This window comes from Scleropages formosus, chromosome 23 (genome assembly GCF_900964775.1).
Source record: "Scleropages formosus chromosome 23, fSclFor1.1, whole genome shotgun sequence".
NCBI lineage: Eukaryota > Metazoa > Chordata > Actinopteri > Osteoglossiformes > Osteoglossidae > Scleropages > Scleropages formosus.
The window spans coordinates 9976956-9999698 of NC_041828.1; the positions used below are offsets into that span (position 1 = coordinate 9976956).

Sequence of the window (22743 nt, forward strand, 5' to 3'; positions counted from 1 at the left end):
TGTAAGTCACCGTGGTGAATAAGGTGTGTGGGCTGGTAATGCTACATAGAGTTCAGTTGCTGGTGGAAAAATGTTATTTGGTTAGTGTTTCATTAGCACAGGTGTTGCACTGTTACCCAGTGGATCAGTTTTTCATATATAATTTTTACAGGTATGTATAAGCTAGAACAGAATATAGAACTAATACATACAGTATATACAGTACATATATATTTTTCTGCCAGTTATAATTAACTTGTCACGGGGCGCGGTGGCGCAGTGGGTTGGACCGGGTCCTGCTCTCCAGTGGGTCTGGGGTTCGAGTCCCGCTTGGGGTGCCTTGCGGTGGACTGGCCTCCCATCCTGGGTGTGTCCCCTCCCCCTCCGGCCTTACGCCCTGTGTTTCTGGGTAGGCTCCGGTTCCCCGCGACCCCGTATGGGACAAGCGGTTCTGAAAGTGTGTGTGTGTGTGTGTGTGTGTGTGATTAACTTGTTACTGTGCATTTAGAAACACAAACTGGCAATCAGTCTAGTTTTAATTTTATTCTCATATCTATATGTTCATTGGTTTAGAATGCGCGTACGCACACACACAAGGACCAGGCATACACAATTTTTCCTTAAAAAACTGTAACCGGAGCCCTATAAATGATGACATGTGGCTCTTATTAAGGAATGGTTTTACTTTAAAATTTAACTAGAATGTACCCACTGTTTATCCATTTGCATACGTGGAAATGACTAAGCTGAGTGGGAGAGTCTGAGCTGAATCAACTTCCACATTAATATTTTCCTTCCTTTCCCCCAGGAATAAGAGAAGTCTGGTCATATGTACAGTATATGCTCAGCGGAAAGCATTTGATCCACATGTTCTCCGTGTGAACCTAATTTATGACAGAGGACACAAGAAAACAACAGCACTGAATAAAGTTCCCAGCTGTTAATTACACAGTGAGAGTGCTAGATTTTTATAGTAGACATTAAGAGTCTGCTTAAAACTGTTATGGATACTGGTGGTAGATCTTTCATGGAAGATTTGATTCATCAGGTCCAAGGTAGGAGCTTTACATCTCACATAAAATATACATGGATTTGATGATCATACAGAAAATTGTATGCTGCACATATACATGTTGCCACATGATGGAAATCACATGCATAACAGCAATAATGGGTTAATTATGTTTATGATGTTACATTTGAATGGACTGCAGTGAAAGTGAAATTTTTTTCCACTGTGATCTTAATTTATTAGAAATGTCATACTTTCAGTGAATAATGAATGCTTTTTACTGTGCTGATTTGTAAGAACATTTATGCTTTAGTGTCTTTCAGTTCGCAAAATTGTCACACAGTTTTGCATGTTACCTTTTATTTGGTGGCCTCTGCCTGGGACAGCTATTGTGAGCAGAGTTCCCATTTACATAAATGACACACAGTATTTTTAACTTTCTCATTTTTTCCTTACCCAATGAATAATAAACAGCACAAAATTTAAAAAAAGTAAAGTACAGTAGAACTGACTTTCTAAAATAACTTAATATTTTGCTGAAGCATGCCAGCTGCAGCAATGTGTTTCGTTTGTAATTTTTACAAGCTCGCTGTAAAGCAAATGCTTTTCCTTCTGTATATCTGCACCACATTGAATTTGGAGGGCCAAAAAAGTTTAAGGTTGGAAAACAAAGGTGTGTATTATGAGGACTAGAAATAGGATCTTTAAAGCCTGTTGTAAATCTTGCTTCAACAGCTGAGCATGAAACAGGAGACTGGAGCTGTTTGTGTCCTCCAGGCTCCGACAGCTAAAACATCTGAAGGGCAAACTGAAAAATTGCGATGGGCCCAAGGACTGAGCCCTGCAAGGGTCTTACCGGTGTGTGTATCTGTGTGTGTTTCTCACTTGAAAGGTTGTGTAAGAGTATCACAGAGTTGCATGATTAAGGCAAGTGTTTTTTTTTTCTGGAATGCTTCTTCTCCCCCCCCCCCCCGAGTCTGCATTGTCTCGGAGCAGATAGGTAGGATGCCAGTAATAACTTGATCGTATTCATGATTCCTTGCAATGAGGAAGAGTTGGCATGTGCTGAGGTTTCTGCTTTCAAGCATACTGATGAATGAATGAGTTGCCACACTAAAACGGCTGTCCGGAACAGTTCACCGTTTGTTCAGAGCTCTTGGTACCGTTTTGAACCAAGTTGCCTTATTTCCTGCAGACGTGCAGTAATGCCTTCATTTACTTAAACCAATGAGCGGTGTTTTCGATGTTGCTTTACATTTTTAATAAGTCAAAGAGAGTTCGGATGGAAGAAATAAACGGTGAATTTTAGAAAAACTACGAGCCCTTAAATATTACATTACATTTATTCATTTAGTTGATGCTTTTCTCCAAAGCGACTTAGTGTTACTCTGCTTAGCATAATTTACCCGTTTGTACAGCTGAATAATTTTACTGGAGCAATTTTTGGGTTAGTTCCTTGCTCAAGGGCGCTACAGCTGGAGGTGGGATTCGAACCTGCAGCGACTCTAACCGCTACGCTACCCGCTGCCCCTATTCTTAGCAATATTAGCCATCAGTTTAACATGTGGAGATGGTTGAAGTGGTCAAAGTCAGATGGTGATGCATATTTAACCGTGCAGTGTTGTGCAAAATGCCTGTCTATCCCAAACTTCAAAATTGGAGGCCTTTATACACGGATTTTGCAGAAACAGAGGGAGCTTTGTAAAAGAGGCTCGCAGCTCCGGCCCCTCTTTCCGAACTGGCCTTTTTTATTTGCCGAAAATAAATGCGACCACTCGTGTTTAGATGGTCTAGCTGGCCCACGGGATTCTTAAGAGCCATGTCAGAAACCGCCGCTGGAGATACAGTATTTCCACTGTGGGGAAAAGCGCTCGATTTTTACGCTCCGAGTCGCTGTTCTTTTTCTTTTTTTTTTTTTTCAAGTTTCCTCTTATTTTTTTCTTGTTTTTTTCCTCTTCCTCCCTACACCCTTCTGGTTCTAATCAGCGTACGGTGTCCTTATTTGAGCTGAGCAGCATTAACCGTGTCAGTGATTTGATTGAAGGGACACTCACTGTGCCATGGAGCTCTGCTGTTGCTTGTGCTTTGGCGAGTCTCACGGTAGGTCACCGATCGCTTCCTTGTGGCACGCGGGCACTGGGGGGCAGCCGGTCAGGGGCCGTGTTGAAATACCGCCGGTTTCTGAAGGAACCTGGTCTCGGGGGTGGTCCCCAGGCATCATTTACGAAGGAAGGCCGGTTCCCCCCCGGTGGTCGAACCCGTCTCTCCCGAAGGGGAGGGAGAATGAAGGCCGCGGTTCGTTTGACTTTACTCTGCAGCAATTACAGTGCTCAAATAACAGGACGATGCATCGTACAAAAAAACTGCATGTCATGGTTTTTGGCAAACTTTCAGTTAATGATTCCAGACACATCTTGATGCTTCAGAGACTTTATTGCATTTGTGGATAAAGGGCAAAAAGTACAGTACGTGTCAACCTCAGTACGTATTTGTCTAAATGATGCTTTGTTTTTGACATGTTAAAAAGACTGGTGTCCAGCTGCTGTAGGTTTACTGCACTGATCTCATCTGATCTGAACAGTGGTTGTCCACCCAGAAAAGGCACAGTATGCATGAGATGATACTCAATGCGTCGCCCTTCTTGTAACACCGTGAGCACCCTTCTCTGTGTCTTCGTATTTACTTTACGCTAATGTCTAGTTGATAATTATAGTTGTACCCACCATTATTCCGCCGTCATTTTCTTTTTGGGCAGCATGGTGGGGCAGCAGGTAGCGCCGGAGCCTCACGGCTCCTGGACTGTGGGTTTGGGCGTGGATTTGAAGCCGGCTGTCTGTGGAATTGTACGTCTTCCCAGTGTTCATTTCCTCTGGGTGCTCTGGTTTCCTCCCACAGTCCAAAGACAAGTATTTCAGGTGGATGAATGACTCAAAACTGTGTGTGTGTGTGTGTGTGTGTGTGTGATTGCTCTGTTTTATAAATGAGTTTATTGCAGTGTATCTAGCACTGTAAGTCTCCTTGGAGAAAGGTGTATTTATAGGAGTAATACATGAAGTTCATGCTGTAAGTAGTAGTAAAAAAAAAAAAAAAAAAAACCAGTATACTATGCCAGCTGTATTCCCACCCCCGTTAATGTGTCTTGAGCAACACTCAATTTCAGGGCCTTATCTACTTTTTTTGTGCTTGCTGCATGACAGTATGAGGAAGTATTTTATATGTAATTGCATATTCACAGAGATGTTACATGTAAAAAGAAGCAGATCCATATTAGTACTGTGTACTGTAACCTGTGTGTGTGTGGCGAATATAATTTAGGAGCTTTTGCCTGTTCTGTTTGTTTACTGTTTGCATGGTGACATTAGGTGCTGCGGTATCAAAGGTTGTCCCTTGAGTAGTTTTCTCAAATAAAGCACACCGGTGTGTGCGTGTGTGAGTACATAAAGCCAGCAAACACGGAGTGTATTGTCACGTGCAATGCAGAGTGCTAAGGTCAGTACAAGGCTGTCATAGAGAGCTGTGTGCTTTATTTCTTCCAGATGGAGGCTTTTTAAAAAAAAAATAAATAAAAAAGGGGGGGGTGGGACCCGTTGAGGCGCAGAAGAGGCTGTGTGAGCTGCAGTAGGACTGCGATCATCTCCCAAAGTGCAAGTCGGAGGAGAGGAGAGTGTGCTTAAAGATGTCCAAAGAAATGCAGTGAGGAGAAGGTATAGAGACAGATGAGTGCTGTGGGGGGGCTGGGAGGGGTATGTGCCAAGCGGCAGAATTTATAGAGAGCACAGAAGGCAACATCCGGTCTCGTGAAAAAATGTGTTCGGTGTCAAAAGAGTCCTGTCTGGAAGCTCGTCTGTGGAAAGCCTTAGTAATAAGGTACTACGGTAACGTATTACAGTAACAGTATAATCTCGCTGCAGGGATGGGTCACTGCATTGCATACGCGATGCAGCAAAGTGCCTCGTGCATTATTAATGTTGCTCACGTAAGCTGAAGGCTGGAGGGCACGCTGGCGTGCACGGTGCGAGGACGTACCGGGGTCCGAGCGCGGCGGAGACGAGGAGCCGAGCGAGGAGCGCGGGGAAGTTGGGAAACGAAAGAAGGAAGGCAGGGCGGGCGGCAGCAGCGCTTCGGGAGGAGGGACGGAAGGAGGGAGGGAACTCGGCGCGGCTCTCTTGCGAGTGAATCAGCAGGGCGGGGGGAGGACGACGCACTCGACACCGCCTGCTGCCGACCCTTGTTCTCGTAGCGACGGGAAGGTTTGTCCTCCTTTATCGAAGGCCCTGAGCAGCACCACACCCCCGTGACCCCATCCCCCCGCGCCCCGCCCCACCTCCCACCTGTTATCGGTGTGTGGCCGGCACGTCCCGCCGCCGCCGCCGCTCAGTCCCGATGCCTGCGACTCCCTTAGGAAACGTGTTCCCCACCTTGGTGGTTCTGGGACACATTGTCACGCTGGTGGCTGTGTGGCGCTGGAGGAGACGCAGGAGCCGGATCTGCGAAGGTAAGGAGGCTCCATTTCCCGTGGTGAAATGTTTGCGTGGACAGCAGCACTTACCTTAGAGGCTCCGCTGGCACTGGAGTGTAGAGCAGTGTAGTCTCTCTCTCTCTCTCTCTCTCTCTCGTTCTCTCTCTCTCTCCCTCCCCCCTTCACTGGAGTCCCTGCTTCACCTCTCTTTCCCTCCCTCCCTCTCTCTCTCTCTCTCTCTCTCTCTCTCCCCCTCTCTCTCTTTCCGGTGCAGACCCATGTGGTCTTAACTCTTGCCATGCTGGTTTAAATAGACTGACCCGATGATCTCCTGCAAACATCACGTTCCTGCTCTTAGCTTCTCGCCATGTGGGGTGGAAGCCTTCGGTAAACACTGCGGATATGAGAAGGACCTGCGTTCTGGACTCTCCTGGGCGCAGCACTTTACTTTTTTCCATAACTGTGTTGCGAGCACTGCTGCAAATTTTTGCCGACAGCTTATTGTGCCCCTTGTGTATGTGGATTAGGTGGATTTTTTTTTTGCCGCTTTAGCGGAAATATGTGATTATAGAAATGAACAGTTGAGACATGGTGATTAGATTTATTATCAGCAGGGAACAGTAGATGTTTTTCTTGGACGGGTTATTCAGCGATGGAGGTGACCTTCTCCACAGCTACACTGTTTTACTCCCCCTGTGCCGTGCGTTGCCGAATCCGCGTGTCCCTTACTGCTTACAGTAAGTGTGGGCTGGCGTGCGAAGGTCCTGCCCAAGTGGTGTCTCGCGAATCTTTGCCAACTTTTTAGGTTGCGGCTGACATGTCAGGTGGTGCAGACATTCGCATTCTGACCAGACAGGAAGGAAGGGTTCTCTTTTACCTCTTTCAAGTTCTGCCTGTCGGTAATCCAGACACGCAACTCTGCCTTTAGGTGCGATGCAAAGGAAGGCGGTGAGAACAATAACAGGACCTGAAATACGAATAACAAAACACATTTAAAGCAGTGCTATTAGGAAATAGCTCTAGTCATCCTTCTTCAGGAACTGAATCTAACCCACGTCTGCTGACGATTACCATGTTTCCTCGGAGGGCGGTATATGTGTTATGGTAACTAGAGTAAAAAAAGATCAATATGTAAAAACCATTATTAGACATGAAAGTGGAAGAGCAGGTGAACAGGTTTGGAAAGTACCACGTGTACCAGTCGGTTACTCGGAGAGCTGCTCTTTGAACTGATGTTTACTGTTGCTCTAGGGTACCACACCCAGCGGGTGGTTCTCTCCATGGTAATGGGACCTCTATTGAACAAAAGTGCGAAGTGGGCTCATTCGACTGGTAAATGTACCGACCAGCCCTGTAGCGCAGAATAAGGCCGAGGGTGTGTGAGCCTTTCTGTAATTTAGCTCCACTTTATTTCTTTTGCCCCCGCAGTGTTAATTTTAAAAACAAGAAAAAATGATGCGTGACATGCACGGTCCTCCGCACGTTTATTTAGTGTCTCGAGGCAGCTCCAGCGGTGGTGATCGCGCGTGCCTGTGTGTTAGCGATGGAGAGAAATGTTTAGGGTTAGTGATGGTTTCGTGAGCGCTGGCGGATTAACGTGGAGATCCCAAAGCTCTTAGATCACGCCGACCGCTGCATTCAGTACACAAAGTACAGAGCAGATGGACGCGGGAGGAGGGAGGGGGACTCTGTCCCATGTGGACCATAACAGTATTGTCATTTCAAAAACAAAAAGTTCTCCCAAACACTCGCTCGTGCTGTAAGGCACTAAAGCCATAATACGAACACACGTTTACGTGGAAAAATGCATACGTTTATCACTCGTCCACGTAAATATAGAGTTAAGCTGTAGGTTGTTTATTGTTCAGTGAAACAGGTTTCTGAAATATATACGGCATCAGAGTAAATTTAGTGTTTAGCCGGTGCCTGGGAAACCCGTTTAAAGACACGTTCCGCGGGGCCGTATGGGTCCGGATCGTTATTTTCTCTCGGAAAACAGGCGTCTTACATGCCTCGGTTGTGAGCAGTTTATTCTTTGACGAGGCCTTTGGGTGGAGGTCCCACAATACTGTCTCGTTTTATGGTGTTTCTAGGCAACGGAAGTTGTTTACGCAGAGGAGCTGACCTCTCCGAAATCTCAGTTACGTATAGAACACTGGAAACCAGATATACAGTATAAAATATGTCCTTTTGCTAATTATTATACTTTGAATGACTTATTTTAGCCTTAAGATGGACTGCTGGTGCTTGCTTGCTGTTCCTCTTGTATTTTAGGGTGCGTTATTTATGTTCCATGGGTAGACCATGAGAAGCGGAACGTTTGCTCGGCATGTCTGCTATCGCATTGCGGGTTCCGGTTACTGGAAGTCCTGAATGGTATGCAGAAGATCCGGTGCCGTCCTGAGTAGAGCTCACGCTCCGTGGGTCGAAGATCTGCTCCGTGCATCAGTGCCATTATGGAAAGCGGCTCGTTCTGTTCGGAGAACGCTGCCCGAAAACCACCGAGCCTTACATGGTTTACAAATACTGGATGGAGTACAGCGAATTTTACTGTGGAGTACAGTTTAAACTGCACATGGTTTAGGATGTGTTTTAGCAAATGAAAGTAGATCTAGCACTAATAACACATCCAAACCACATTGGTCTCTGTGAAGGATTACCACTGGTGCTCTAGATACTTGAGGAACCAGTACATGGGTGTGGTTGATGGACGAAGGTACGGCCCTGGAACGAGCGAAACGCCTTTAAATACCTTGCGCGTTCTCAGTCCTGGGCTGGAGGCCAGTTGTGTGGCACCACATGTCTCCAGAAAAACAGGCTGGGTTTCCTCTGCGAGTTGCCGGTCACCAGTCTCCTAAAATCTCTTTCCCTCCGGTTCGTGACTCAACTTTTCTGCCAAGCTGCCGCCTTCTTTTATTCTCATTCCAGAGTATGCATGTAATTATTTATCTGTGCGAGTTTTCGGAAAATCTCAAAACACGGCTTGGTACGCACAGTTAAATTATACTGTGCTTCGCTGTGAGTTACTCTGACCCCCCCCACACAGCTGTATCAGTTGTATTGGCTGCTATTGAAGTCTGCTGAATGAGGAAAGTAAAGACAAGTTAGTTAGTTCTTGACTTCATCCATTATTTCCAGTGCCTTGGATAAACGAGAAAATTGCACAATTTGCAAAGTATACGGTGAATACTTTAAATTCTTTAATAAAACATATATTTTATATTAATTCATGTACCCCTCCCTGCCGTGTTCTTGTTGCAGTAGAGCTTGCAGTGTTTTGGCTTGGTAATTTTAACGTAATCGTACATATTCTAAAACCAGTTACTAAAGCGCCGAGAACGTTCATGCTTTTTCCGAGCAGCTGCGCGTGGGATTCGTGCAGATATTTCCTGTGTGTTCGGAATATATGAAACTGGACCTTTGAGCTTGACACAAAGACCATGCAAGCAAAGCAATGTCCTGTAAACCTCCTGCTACAAGTGGTCCATCCAAGAAATGGGAAGGAGACAACTAACTCATTTATATTTACTAATTTAGCAGATGGTTTTCTCCACTTAGTTATTTACCCATTTATTCAGCTGGGTAGTATTAATGGATCAATTCGGGGTAAGTACCATGCTCAGGCTATAACAGCTGGAGGAGAGACTTGAACCTGCAACCTTTGGGTCCAAAGGCAGTAGTTTTAACAACTGTGCTAGGAGCTGTTCATTTAGCAGTTTTTTTTTTTTTTTCTCCGAAGTGACTTAAATGTGCAGAAAAAATAGAACGCGTGCATCGCCTCGAGAAAGAGACGCTTGGATACACAGACACGTAGTACAGCCAATTTTGACACATGATTGCACCATATGATATGAACGAGTGCACATGATACACGAGTGGCTACATAAACTTAGGGTTACCCACTATTCACCAATTTCTCATCTTTTGTCATCAGTTCAATCGTAGTGTCATTTTTTGCCCTGACAAAGTTTTATGCAGATACTAGTAGTAAGTTAGAGCTCGTGTGATGAAGGTCCATGACGTCGTCATGATCCGTTCCTAGTGGAAAGTAACAAAATAACTGCACACGTTAAGAATCACGCGTCTGCATCTAAACCTAAGTCTCCCTTCCCGCTGAGTTACGTACACATGGTGATTGTTACATTGTATCTTCTATGGGACGTACGTCGCTTTGAAGCGTCTGCTGAACGTAAACGGGTACCCGGTAATGCCCGGCCAGCTGGACTTCGTTAGGGCGGTGATCCGAGCGAGTTCGCGGCGGCACTTCTGAGTCTGCGCTTCCCGCCGCGTCTCGTGCGCTTCGCACGCACGCGCGCGCTGCCGAGATAAAAGTGAAGTTCGGCTCGAGTCTGCCTTCTGAAACGTATATCTGCTAACTTTTAAGGAGCGCACCTCTGAATAGTCAGCAGATGACACGTAAACACGCCGAACATTGCCATTGGGCAGTTAACACAGGAACTTGGACATGATGGTATGTTACAAATCCAAATGAACCAGTGAAAGTACCGAAAAAAAGAGAAACTGATTCGTTTCATATTCTCCTTCCTTCACATATTTGTGGCCCGTTTTTAATGCACGTCGTCATGACTGCGCGCGACTGTCATCAGAGCTCGTAGCTGTGAATGAGTGGAAAGAAAACGCGCATCATGAGTCACGAGCAACGGATTTTAATGGGCCAGGTGACGTGGTTTTAATAATGATTGAGGGTATTGATATTAATTGTGTGTTGTGAGAAACGCCCCTCTGCGCGCGCGCGTGTGTGTGTGTGTGTGCGCGCGCGCGCGCAGTGTCACGGATGATGAATGCGGTGTGTGCGTGTGATGAGTAGTAGACAGACACACACGCTGAGACCTCGCCCGCTCCGAGGAGTCGCGTTTCAGCGGCGCGCAAACCGCACGCTCGCGCTGACACGCGAAGGACGGCGCGCGCTCAAAGGACGGGCATTCAAATGAAGAAAGCGTCGCCCCATCGCAATCGGATCCCTTTCCGCTTTTCCCTCGCTTCCCTCGCAGTAATAACGAACAGATTGTGAGGGGAAAGCGCAGAGAGAGACGGAGATCCGCGCTGCGGGACCCCGCGCGACTGCTCCGCTATTCACGCGCGCCCCCGACGATCGCGATGGCCTCCCACGGCAGCACCCCGCCGCTGTCCTGGTACGGCGCGTGTCCGCCGGAGCTCGTGTTCGACAGGGCTAACTATCTCAATGAGATGAGCTGCGGGGAGAGGAGCGCGCTCCTGCTCGGGAGAATGTGCTGCGCAGGTGAGCCGCGAGTGCGCGCGCCCCGAGGGGAGGGGTTCAGTGCGAAGGGGGCGTCGCTGCGCTCAGTGCTTTAACCATTTTCTTACCATACACGAGTTAGTCGAGCGCTTGCTAAAGTGGCGCTTCCATTCAATGCATTATTCACATCTATGGATATTTGTGATTTTTTTTTCTTTTATTTATTTAAGGAAAAAGATGACACATCACTGATCTGTAGCAGTTTTTAAATCCAGCAGCATCTAGCTGATGTCTTTATTCCAAAGTGACTTATAAGTTATAGTGTTACACAGTAAACTTTGCAGTGATTTACTCATCTCTACAGCAGGGTATTTTTACTGTAAGAGCTTAAGGTACAGGCCTTAATCGGGGGTATCGCTGCATATGCAGGTTTCAAACCCAGAACCTTCAGATTATAATGCAACAGCCCTAACAACTACTACGTGTTACCCATATGCAGAAAACTATATGAGTATAAGGAAGAAAAAATAAGAATACAACAATGTACAAAGTATAAAATGCTGTAAAACCTCTTTTTAGAACAGTTGCAGCCCCCCGTTGTGTTTCTTCTTGCAGTGTGTGCTGTGTGTGAGTGGGTTCTTCTTAATGGCTTTGGGTTTTCCCTTCCAGATGTTCTGCCTTTAGATGGCATCTCAGCAAGTGTGTAGAAGCTTTGAGATAAGACCTCCCTCGCTGATGTTGTGAAATTCTCAGTTTTACAAAGTGTTTTTCTTTGGAAAGGAAATTCTCATGGTAACATTACAGGAATTCAGCCCATCTGTGTGAAAAGAAAGTACTGGAGGCAGAATCATTTCTTATCTACAAGTTGTAATAAACATTCCTATCCTCAGCTGAAGTAATACAAATGATTGCAAATCACCGCTTAGTTACATTTTCCTGCAAAATGTGCATTAGTGGCGATGCTTTAACTATTAAAATACATAATATATAAGAAAAGTTAAACTGTAGCCCGGACATGAGAAAGTATGAAGGGCCTCACTTTCAGCATCTCTTGATTTGTACCAGATGTTCGTTTCCTTCAGCCAGTTTAACTTCAAGACGAGAGCAGAACAGAGTTAACGTGGTAATAATGAGGATTCCGAGTCCTGTGTGAGTCACCATCTAATGGAGCCGCTCATTTTTCACAGAAAAAAAAAATAGTAAAAAGAAAATTGGCGGTTGTTACCCCATGCAGTTGGTCCACTGTGTTCCAGTGGCTCCTACCCAAACCACAAGCCTAAAAATACAGACACATACTGGTTTGATGGGTCTCCCTCCAGCTTCTGCTTCTGTGTGTTTGGGTCTGTTGCCATGGAAACCCCTCTCATATTTCAGTGTTCCCCACACTTTCACGCTACTGAACGGCAAGCCCAACTTTTCTGTATGACTAACTCAGTTTTTTTTTTTCTTTTTCAAATAGAACGTGAGGTATATTATTATAAATTCATAAGTGGTCAGATTCCAGTTAAAGCTACTTGGTATAACTTGCTTGCTAGTTTGTGGTATGTGGCTGTAGTTGTGTGCTTGCAGTGTCATGTTTTCACCAGCAGGTGGAGATAGTTTATTAATCTATTTTAGTGAGTGTTTCCCCCCCAGTCGCCTTGAACTGCACTGATAAAGTGAAAAGAAAATGCCATCTGACTGTATTGCTCTGAATCCAGGTGGCTCTTAAAATAGTGCTGAGATCATATTTACGTGGATATTGTCCATACGTTGTGTTTTATACTGAATAATGCGTACAGTGAAATTGCGCTCACTTGGGAAAGCACCCACGTTTCTCATTAGAATTAGAATTTCGCTAGAATGATCTACAGCCAGGTTTTCCAGCACACGCACCCCAACGTACTCTAGGGTTCCTTGTGCAGCCGGGTTCCTCCATCCTCCACTGTCTGAGAGGAGCGTGTCTGTGTCTGGGACTGGCATGCAAAGAGCACACGCCCTGTTTTTCCCTTCAGGCTGTTAAAATGAAACTGCTTGTAATCCATCTTTTTTTTTTTTTTCTTTGTTTTGTTAAAAGGTGCCCCGCGCCAATAGTTATTCCAGCTCCTCCGTGGGACAGTGGCACTGCAGATAGTCATGCAAATACACACTGGACAATAAGCAAATGGGGTAGTGTTCACACTCCAGGCAAGGCGGCACCCAAAGTCACGTGTTCTTCGTGTTGACCGGTACTAGAGTGAGGTCTGAAGAGGCAGCACTATGTTCCAGAACCTCAGTAGACAACATACGTGGCTGCAGCTCAGCGGTAACATTAAGTGCTCCAGCAGGATGTCGGGACAACGGTCGCTCGCATTCACTCACTCGCTTATTTTCGCCCGTCCTGCTCAGGGTCATGGCGGTGTAGAGCTCATCTGGGGGTCCCTGTGCGCAAGAGGGGGGGCACAGCATGCATGGGACGAAAGTTTCTACGGAAGAACAGCGGACAGTAGCGCTTTACACAAAGCTCATCTAGCTATACACCTATCAAGATGCGTCTCCGTGAGATACGTTGCGTGGACGTCCCTCTGTTGTAAACATGCCAAAGTCAAATAACTGATGATGTTTGAGGGAAAAGAGTAGAGACAGAGCGAAGGATCAGGAAGGAGATGTGTCTCACTGTTTTACATTTATTTATTTAGCGGACTCTTTTCTCCAAAGTGACTTCCAACGAACTCTACGTAGTGTTATCAGCCCAGATACCTTATTCACCGCGGTGACTTACACTGCTAGATACACTACTTACACCGGGTCACACTCATCCATACATCAGTGGAACACACTCGCTCTGTCACTCACACATGATGGGTGAACCTGAACAGCACGTCTTTGAAATGTGGGAGGAAACCAGAGCACCCGGAGTAAACTCACGCAGACACGGGGAGAACATGCAAACTCCACGCAGACTGAGCAGAAGTCGAACCCACATCCTCTCGCACCACCCAGGCGCTGTGAGACAGCAGCGCTACTCGCTGTGCCACCATGCCGCCCCCGTCTTACATGAGAAGAAATAAAATTTCCTTGAAACCGGTTCCTGATGAGCACAGGAACACACCGTAGGGCCCCTCTGCAGGTAACACTGAGCGTCCCGCAGCGTGGACAGCAGATCCGAGCCTTGTCCTCATGCAGCGTCCTGCTGACCTGTGGAAAAGGAAAGCAGAGGAACTGACTGTGGTTTAGAGGAACGGGGACGCTACTCCAAGCGGGTGTAAGTAGCGCTGATGCAACCGACTGATTTTTCATGTAATGCTATATTACAGGCTAGGGTAACATTCCATGGAAAATGAACAGTTTTAATGCTGTATCAAAAATGATATTTTAATGAATTGGCAGAATTAAAAAAGGAATAGCTTGACAGGTATGGTTAGACGAGCATTTGTGGTTGCTTTTCCCTGTGAGAAATGGTTGAAACCCACGATTGCCTCCAATACTGTATGAACATCGTAGCTGAAGTTACTCTAAGAGTTCAGTGGTCTGGGATGAGCAAAACGCGACGTGTTAAGTGCTTCTCCAAGCTGACTGAGGGTGCGATGTGCTCCGCCGCGCTGCGCTTCACGCCGCTCCTGGAGACGGTGGACATAGCGGGCAATCGCGGGGACCGTGGCCCGAGGACGGGCATGACTCAGGCACAGAAACGTCCTCACGTGCGGGGTGGCGCTACAGGAAAGGGAGCGTGCGAGCGTGCGATCGTGACCCCGGGGGGCCGCTGGGCTGCTCTGAAGGTGGAGGCCCAACTCATGAGCAACTTTCTTATGAGGCGCAGCTTTAAAATGTTTCGTAAGAGCAGAAGTTACCAGCAGTAAGTACACGTGCACTTGGCTGGTGGCGGAGGGGTTAGTTCTGCTGACTTTGGACCCAAAGGTCGTAGGGTCGCTTCCCACCTCTGTCTGTAGGACCCTTCAGTAGGGTGCTTACCTAAAATTGCCCAGCTGTACAAATGAGTCAATAACTAGCCTAAGATTATAAGACAGTCGGTGAAAAGCATAAGACTGTAGCTTTTGATATTGTGCAATTGTTTAAATAACGGTGGCGTTTTAGAAGTTTATAACAATAAGGCGAGCAGTCAAAAGATTTGTCAGATGCCGATAAGTGACAGTATTGTGTTTACTAACTAAGCAGCGCGTTGGCACTTTTTGGGTTTCTGCTGGGATTGTCCGTGTGCCCTTTGGGACAGTCTGGATTTATTTTCCCCTTTCTCATATTGAAAGCTGCAGTCTGCCATTCTGGAAAGTTCCTTCCAGTGCTGCATGAATGCGCTGATCCCAATAGCGTGAAGTGGCGAAAGAGACAGAGCCTTGATGTTCCTCTCTGTGTGTGTGTGTGTGTGTTTGCTCAAGAGCCCTGTGTGGCGCAGCACAGTGCTTTTCTTTGTATTGCAGAAAATACATAAATGATCATAAGTCTGCTGAGCAGCTCCATTGTAACGTAGGTAGTAACGGTTATGCAAATGATAAGAGAAGTGCACACAGTGTGTTTTCCCTTTTTGGTTTTTAATTGTTATTTTGGCAGTTCCTTAAGTTTTGCACCAGCCGGATGTGTGGAAACCCGTCTGAAATGCTTCGGAATGGGCAAAAGTACGGTTTGCTGAGCCTCGGTAGCAGTGGGAACCTCAACAAATTGACCGGCCCAAGCCACAGAGTGAAGAATTTTTTCATATCCCCTATCAGCCCATTCAAGGGGGGCGCAGTGGGTTGGACCGGGTCCTGCTCTCCGGTGGGGTGCCTTGCGACGGACTGGCGTCCCGTCCTGGTGTGTCCCCTCCCCCTCCGGCCTTACGCCCTGTGTTGCCGGGTTAGGCTCCGGTTCCCCGCGACCCCGTATGGGACAAGCGGTTCAGACACTGTGCATCAGCCCATTCTGATGAAAGAATGCCTTCATCAGGCACATATAACCATTTAACAACATTTTCTTCTTTCAGCCATTTGGACGTTTCCAGGAAACACCCATGTGGTGAAAATGTGAGGCGTGTTTCATTATAGCGCTGGCAGCGTGACTCACGCGATGTGAGTGGTCCTCATTAAGATCACCTTCGTGTCTGTCGAGTGGAGGAAGTAACACTGCAGCACTCCTAAAATGAGAGCATTAGAGCTGAGTTAGATCTGAATTAATGTCATACGTGCTGTTAGCTCAGTAAGTCCCCTACATCCTCAAACACGCTGCCCCAAAGCTAGACATCAGCTTTCTCATATCCTCTTTAATACTTTCGGCAATGTGGTAAATGCGGTGGGGCTGGGCACGCTCTTACCGCAGCTCAGTTCTCTGTTCCCCACCATGGATGCCCTTAACTCACGCTGGAATAAGACATAAAAAAGTGGCCACGGCTGGTGCGGATTGTGGATGGAAAAAAAAAAAAAAAAAAAACACGGTGAACTGCAGCAAGAGTGCCAACCTTGGCTAGAAATCGGGCTTTTCATTTTCTTTTTCTTTTAAATGATTAAATTTTGTTTTACGGACTGGAATTTATTCCAAGTGCAGCCCACCGCAGAGCCCCAGTGTCTGGGGGAGAACAGAGAGCTCCTTTGATGGGAGATTTCCTGAGATTGTGCCATATGGCGGAATAGGTGATGACAAATTTCCTCCAGTCCCTGCAGCACCCCCGTGTTTCCGTGATCGTGGAGACCTTCTCCTTAACTTGGGGGTCTGGGTATAGGATGGTACATTTCCACAAGTACCGTTGGAAACATTGAGACTTTGGCTATATTTAGAATCCGTATATCTGTCCATCAGCAATTCCTGCTGGTCCAGTGCAGGGTCCCACCGGTCTGGAGTCGAGTCTATCCTCGAAACGCGGAACGTGACGCAGGATGCGAAATGTCTAGCACATATAATTGAATAATGACATAAAGAGAAAGACTCATAAAGTATTGGCCGTCTTTGCGGCCTGGTACCCGCGGGACCTGCTTTGGCTTCCTCCTTTAGGTTCCTGCTTCGTGTTATATCGGGCTTCGGTGTTGTGTCTTTGCAACATGAGGTACGTTACGTTACTTCGTTTAACAGACACTTTTCTCCAAAGCGACTTCCAATGAACTCCCCGTAGTGTTATCAGCCCACGCCTTATTCACGAAAGGTGATTTACACTGCTAGATACACTACGTACAATGAAGTGCTCATCCATGCATCGGTGGAACACACTTTGTATTAGTCACGCTATGGGAGGAAACCCACACAGACATGAGTGGGGATGAAACCCACATCCTCTCGCACCGCCCGGGTGCTGTGAGACAGCAGTGCTACTCACTGTGCCACCGTGCTGCACGTTACTCCGTTTTGCTCAAAAGTTCGCATTCTGTCGAACAAGTTCGGTTGGAACGAGCGGCGTTTATGGAAACGAAGGCTCACGGGACCAATTACGTCCGCTCAGGCTTAAGGGTCTCTGTGGGACCTTGTTGTGACGTTGCGATCTTCTCTGTCCTGCTCTCTTCTGCTTCCTGAAATTTTAAACGCACGTCTTTGGCGGTTCGGCGGCCGCCAGGGCCTGGAGCCGGACGCCTCGCCGGGATGCTCTCCAGCGCGGAGCTCGCCCGGACCGGGGGTGGGAGGCCCGAATGGTAGCTTTCAGGCATCGCTTAGCGAGAGGAGGGTGAAAAAACGTCGGGCGAGTTAGAGAGAGCGAGAAGCACGGAAGGAAGAGAGGGAGGCAGAAGGAGAGCCGGAGAGCAGGCGAGGGAGAGAGGGAGAGAAATTATAGGTTAAGCAAGAAGAGGAACGCCGTGCTGGACACACCCACGCGACTGCATGGTCCTGCGTCGCTTGCAGAGATCGGCGCGAAGCGGCTGAGCTGAAAGCCCCGAGAGGCGCGGAGCACTTTACCCCGGTCTGCTGCTGCACAGTTAAGACACAGTGAGACCAGTAGAGAGAATGTCTTCGCAGCCACGCTACTGGAGCTCTCGGGCAAACAACCCGGGGAAAGAGGGAGCCCCTTCGGACGAGGGGTACTACCAGAGGATGCTGAAGGCCACCGATGAGAGGAAAGGTACCGGTACATCCCGCTCGTGCTCGAACAGCTTGAACCGACAGGAAGAGGCGTCGCGTCTGAAATCGGGGATAATTTCAGCAAAGGAAACACGAGTTTAAAAACGATCAGAGTTACGCCAACGAATTGTTTTTTCGCGGTTTGGTTGCTCGCAGGTAACTCCGAGTACTTGCGCGGTGAGGGTTTCCTTATACGCGTTTAGAGCAGCGTGTGGCGTAATGCTCGGAGCCGCTGCTTCGCAATCAAAGGTCCTGGGTTCGAGTCCTGCTCCTGCACTTGAGCAAGGTACTTACCCTGAACTGATACGGTAAAAATGACCCTGCTGCACAAATGCACAAATTGCTCGGCATAGTAACCTGACAAAGTCACGTGCTAAATAAATCAATGTAAATGTAGTGTAAGTCAGTGTGAGAAGACCACATGCGTTTGCACAGAAGGTTCATTGAGTGCCCTGTTCAGATTTAGAGGGCTGCTCCCTGTAGCTCTGAGCTCTTTCGCTCTTTGCCATTGGCTCCGGGTGCGGCGAAGGAGACGAGAGCGGCCGGCGGAAAAACCCGAGCTCCTCGCAGCTCTCGTCCCGAAGCTCTTTTCAGAACTGCACTGCTCTCCTGTCGCATGAACGCGGCCCGTCGAGTCAGCGAATTATCACTTGAATCAGGCTTTTTTCATACATCCTGAAACAATTTCCGCTTTGTGTTTATCATTGGAAGTGTAAGAATTGTCGTGCAAGTATTGAGTTAAGTGTTTCCTCTCTAGATGTAAGAAGTAATGTGTTTGGGGTGAATCATGGTCCGGAAGAAGGAAACCAGAGGGCAGGAGATGGGGAGCAGTGTTTTGTAGACAGTACGTCAAAAGAAATGCTGGGCTGAAGCTGAAGGACACCTACTGAAATCCAGCGTGGAGGGGGCATTTGTCGTGGTGTCGGGGGGGAGGGGGGAGGCTCAGGCTTTTGCCAACTTTTTACAGACTCCCCCCCCCCCTAAAATTCTTCTGTCACTCCTTGTTTTTCACAGACTCCCAATTCTGGGTGTCTGTCCTAAGCGAAGCTTTACAGCTGTTTCAAGGAAAAACCTCTACTCGGGGCATCAGGTTTATGCGGCAAGAAGTCCCCGTCGTGGCGTTTCGAATGAGGACCCCACGCGGAGCACAGAATCGGGGGGCAGGGCCCCCCCTGAGAGCACCATCACCGTCGCAGCGAAGAGACAGAGATACTAGATCTCCACGAGCAAACCCTGGCACGCTTCCGAAAGATCCCGAGAGGCTCCTGCTGACACGAGCCGAAGACTGTTTTTCGTAACGTCCTCCCATAACCCTAAGGAGTCCTGTCTGATTAATGGCTCGTGTGCTGCCATCGTTTTGATCCCTGGGTGTGACCGGAACGGCCTCGTCTGCCGATTCTCTCCGTTTGCGGACATTCTGTTGTTATGCGCCGCTTTCATTATTAGCGGCGACTGTGATAAAGTGATGTTGGAACGCAGAGCAGCCTCCTTTCCAGTTTTTGCTCTTTAGGAAAAGTCCTTTGCATAAGAAAAATATGATTTTGAAACTTTCCATTTTAGTGAAAAACGAGCTTAAGGGGATGGTTGAACGATAGAGGAAAAAACTGAACAGGAATTTTTTTTTTTTTAATGGAAAATGCACAGTAAATCTGGGACCTTGAAATGCGGCTCCAGTGATGTTTGCCGTGGTATTAATCACCTGGGTGTTACTTGGTGTACACAGACATCATCCCTCATCTCATAATGGCTTTGTCTGTTGCGGGGCAGCCCCGACGCTCATTCCTGGCGCAAAGAACTGGATCTCATACGGCGATGTGCATCGTGTCAGGCCGATGCTGACGCACCCTCCGCTCTTCTGATCTTTTAATACAATAGGAGGCTTTTTCCACCTGATGTCGAACGGCGAAAACAAAAGGCACGATGCAGCTTGTTATGGGTACCGGTATATTCGTTTCTCGGAAGATCCGCTGTGATCCCGGAGGCCCAACACCTGCAAGACTGTACAGTAACCTAATAGCAATTGACATACACCTGAAACATGAGACAGGTGGCTGCCTGAATACATAATGGCAGCGGTTAAGGAACAATATGGACAATAGCAGGTTCTGCAGCCCATGAGGGATCCTGGCGGTTGTCCAGTCTTTCTCAAAATACTCTATTCTTTTCGTTTTGTCATGTAGTCCCACTGATGTTTGGGATTTTCGGTATTTTTAATTCACTTAGTTGAAATTTGCCACTTTAAAATGGTTGTGATTACAAACAGGAAAGAACGGAGACACGGTGCCGATCTCCAGCTGTCTGGCTAGTGGTGTCCGTTTAGGGAGGCTGCAGCAATGCCGCTGAACCACGTTCGCATTTTGGGCCTCCTGGGTGGGGTCCAGAGGGGGGACGCGGCGGCGCAGTGGGTTGGACCGGGTCCTGCTCTCCGGTGGGTCTTGGGTTCGAGTCTCGCATGGGGTGCCTTGCGACGGACTGGCGTCCCGTCCTGGGCGTGTCCCCTCCCCCTCCGGCCTTCTGCCCTGTGCTGCCGGGTTAGGCTCTGGCTCCCTGCGACCCCGCATGGGACAAGCGGTTCAGAAAGTGTGTGTGTGTGTGTGTGTGTGTGTGTAGGTGGGGTCCAGTATGCCTCAGGCCCTTTACTATGCATGCTTCAGTTTTTTTTTTTTTTTTTTTTTTAAAACCTGTGACCCACCCCCCTCCTCTGACCCCCGAGGGTGAGCGGTTCATACGTGCATTGCCGGGACTACAGCGTTAGTTTTTGGGAAATTTGCTCTGGACGCAGAGTCGACAGTGTTAAAAATGCAAAGGGTATTTTTACTCTCCTTGAGTTTTTGGTTCCAAATTCACAACCTTCTTAAGTGGTCACAAGATTTATAACGCCTGGAAGGGTTGAGAGCGGTTCCTGAGGATTTCGGAGTACTCTTTGTGTGCGCTGCGCTGCAGTCAGTTTCAGCCATCATCCGTTTGGACCGGGGTTGACTTTGCTTCGTTAAACTTCATTGCTTCGCGATGTCACTTTGTTGAAGAAAATTTGTACCTGATTTCTTTGCTCAGTGTTTTTCTCCTCGTGTCTCCCGCAGATGAAAGGGACAGAGTGCAGAAGAAGACCTTCACGAAATGGGTCAACAAACACTTGATGAAGGTACAGTAAGACCGCGTACCTCATACACACAACTGAAGACATAACTCCAAGCAGCAGTGACAACACAGGGACCCCCTCCTACATAACACCATTTGACCTTGACATCCGCCGGCAAACGCTTACTTTTGTTGGATTTCCACATTATACAAAAGGCCACAAATAATTTCAGCAGGACGCACGAGGTATCGAGCGTCCTGTCGTCACCCGTGAGCTCATCTTGCTGCTCGCAGCAGCATCTTACATCCGAGATCTCGGGCTGTAGATGTGGAAATGAGTTTGGAAAATTAGAGATTATACACACTCATGTAAGCCTGTTTACAGATGAAACATAGTCTTGTGTTGTGGTCACAGTGGCCTGAGAGATGACCTTTCAAAGTTATTGAGAAAGAGCGTAGTAGAAACAAAAGACATCATATGAAAAATAATCTCAAAGAGAAGACCTTGTGAGGTGTGGTGACATTTCAGTATCTCAGTAGCAGTCTGTTTCTGTATTAAAAAAACACTCCTTCATATTATTTTGAGCCTTAAACTAATTTTACATTTACATTTATTCATTTAGCTGACGCTTTTCCCCAAAGCGACCCGCAGTGTTAAGGTTACAATTATTTACTCGTTTACGCAGCCGGGTAATTAAATTATTTCAAATGCGCATTTCCATTCGTTCATTTAGCAGACGCTTTTCTCCATAATGATGTATATTTCCGAGGGCAGTGCAAAAAGTGCATCGCTTCAACAGAAGGAAATTAATTTTATTCATTTATGATCCTACTCCTGCCTGCATCCCATTCATATACAGGTGACTCGAACTGTGCACGTGAGAAATTGTCATAATAATAAAATCACCCTGTAACTGACATTACACAGCTGCGTCGTTATCACATCAGCACGTTTAATGCCCGACTATAAATCTGCCCCCGTGCGAATGTTGTGAGCCGTAGCGTCTCTTTCGGAATTCGCTGGATTAGCTCGTCTTCTCACGAACCTCACCGCTCTGACAGATTTATGCCTCATTTCTTTACCACGTGAAATTTCACACTGTACGTCTTGCTGTTGACTAAAATGTAATATGTGACTGGGTTGTGATCTTTAAATCAAAAAAAAAGCGTAAGGCTTAGTGGAATCAAAAATGTAAATGTTCTCTCGTCCTGGATCTCGCTCAAATAAAGCAAATTAATAAAATCTGCAGAGGTTGGCCACCGGTCTCTGACGGTGGTTGTGCGAGGGAGCACTTTTAATTTACGGTGTTTTTACCGGGGTCACTGGCTGCTGTACGCTGTGATGGGAATGGCCTGCGAGCGTTGGACTCGGAAGCCTCCCTCAGTGTCAGTTTGAATCTCTGGATATTTGCGCGGTGACTCATAACTTTAATTAGTCCGTAGCCACATGTGGTACAGCTCTGCTGATGTTTACTCTCTCCCTCTTGGCAAAACCTCATTGGGATGTTGAGAAACAGCTCTGTTTGACTATAGGCACTTCTTTATAGGCCTTATGTGGTGCATATTTCACTCAGAGTTTCTATTGTATTTAATCCAACTTTTAACGTTTTGGTTGAAAAAACATTGCGAACGGAATATTTTTTTGCTATTTTCCGCAGCCTTTGGTCCTCTTGCAGAGTCACCGAACCCTCGGTCTGTGGGCCGTGGCATATGTGAACTGGTGTTCTACACTAAATATTAGCGTAGCTAATTTCACCCCAAGAAATTGAATATTGAACCTGTTTTCTTTTTTAACATCTGTCCATTTAGCTGACAGCTTTCTCCAATGGGACTTAACAATGTTAAGATACCTGAAGGTGATTTTTACTGGAGCAACTTAGGATAAGTACCTTGCTTAGGGGTGCTACAGCACAAAGCGAGATTTGAATCTGCAACTTTCAGATTGGAAAGCAACAGTTCTACCCACTACGCTATCAGCTGCCTCTTTTTAAATCCAGGCATCTGCCAGTG

The 22743-nt window shown here is 47.1% G+C and overlaps 1 protein-coding gene across 6 annotated transcripts in view; it reads left to right on the forward strand.

Annotated features, from left to right (window-relative positions):
* Nucleotides 1–22743, forward strand: part of LOC108933319 (plectin-like) — a 116556-nt gene that overhangs the window by 51409 nt on the left and 42404 nt on the right. For 3 of the 6 annotated variants that reach the window (XM_029248179.1, XM_029248180.1, XM_029248181.1), the window contains exon 3: nucleotides 20736–20797. In XM_029248179.1, the coding sequence (XP_029104012.1) occupies nucleotides 20736–20797 (62 nt within the window). Of the gene's footprint in view, nucleotides 1–10288; nucleotides 10711–17293; nucleotides 17657–20735; nucleotides 20798–22743 lie in introns of those variants that run through there. The other 3 variants (XM_029248182.1, XM_029248183.1, XM_029248184.1) reach the window with 2 other exon arrangements.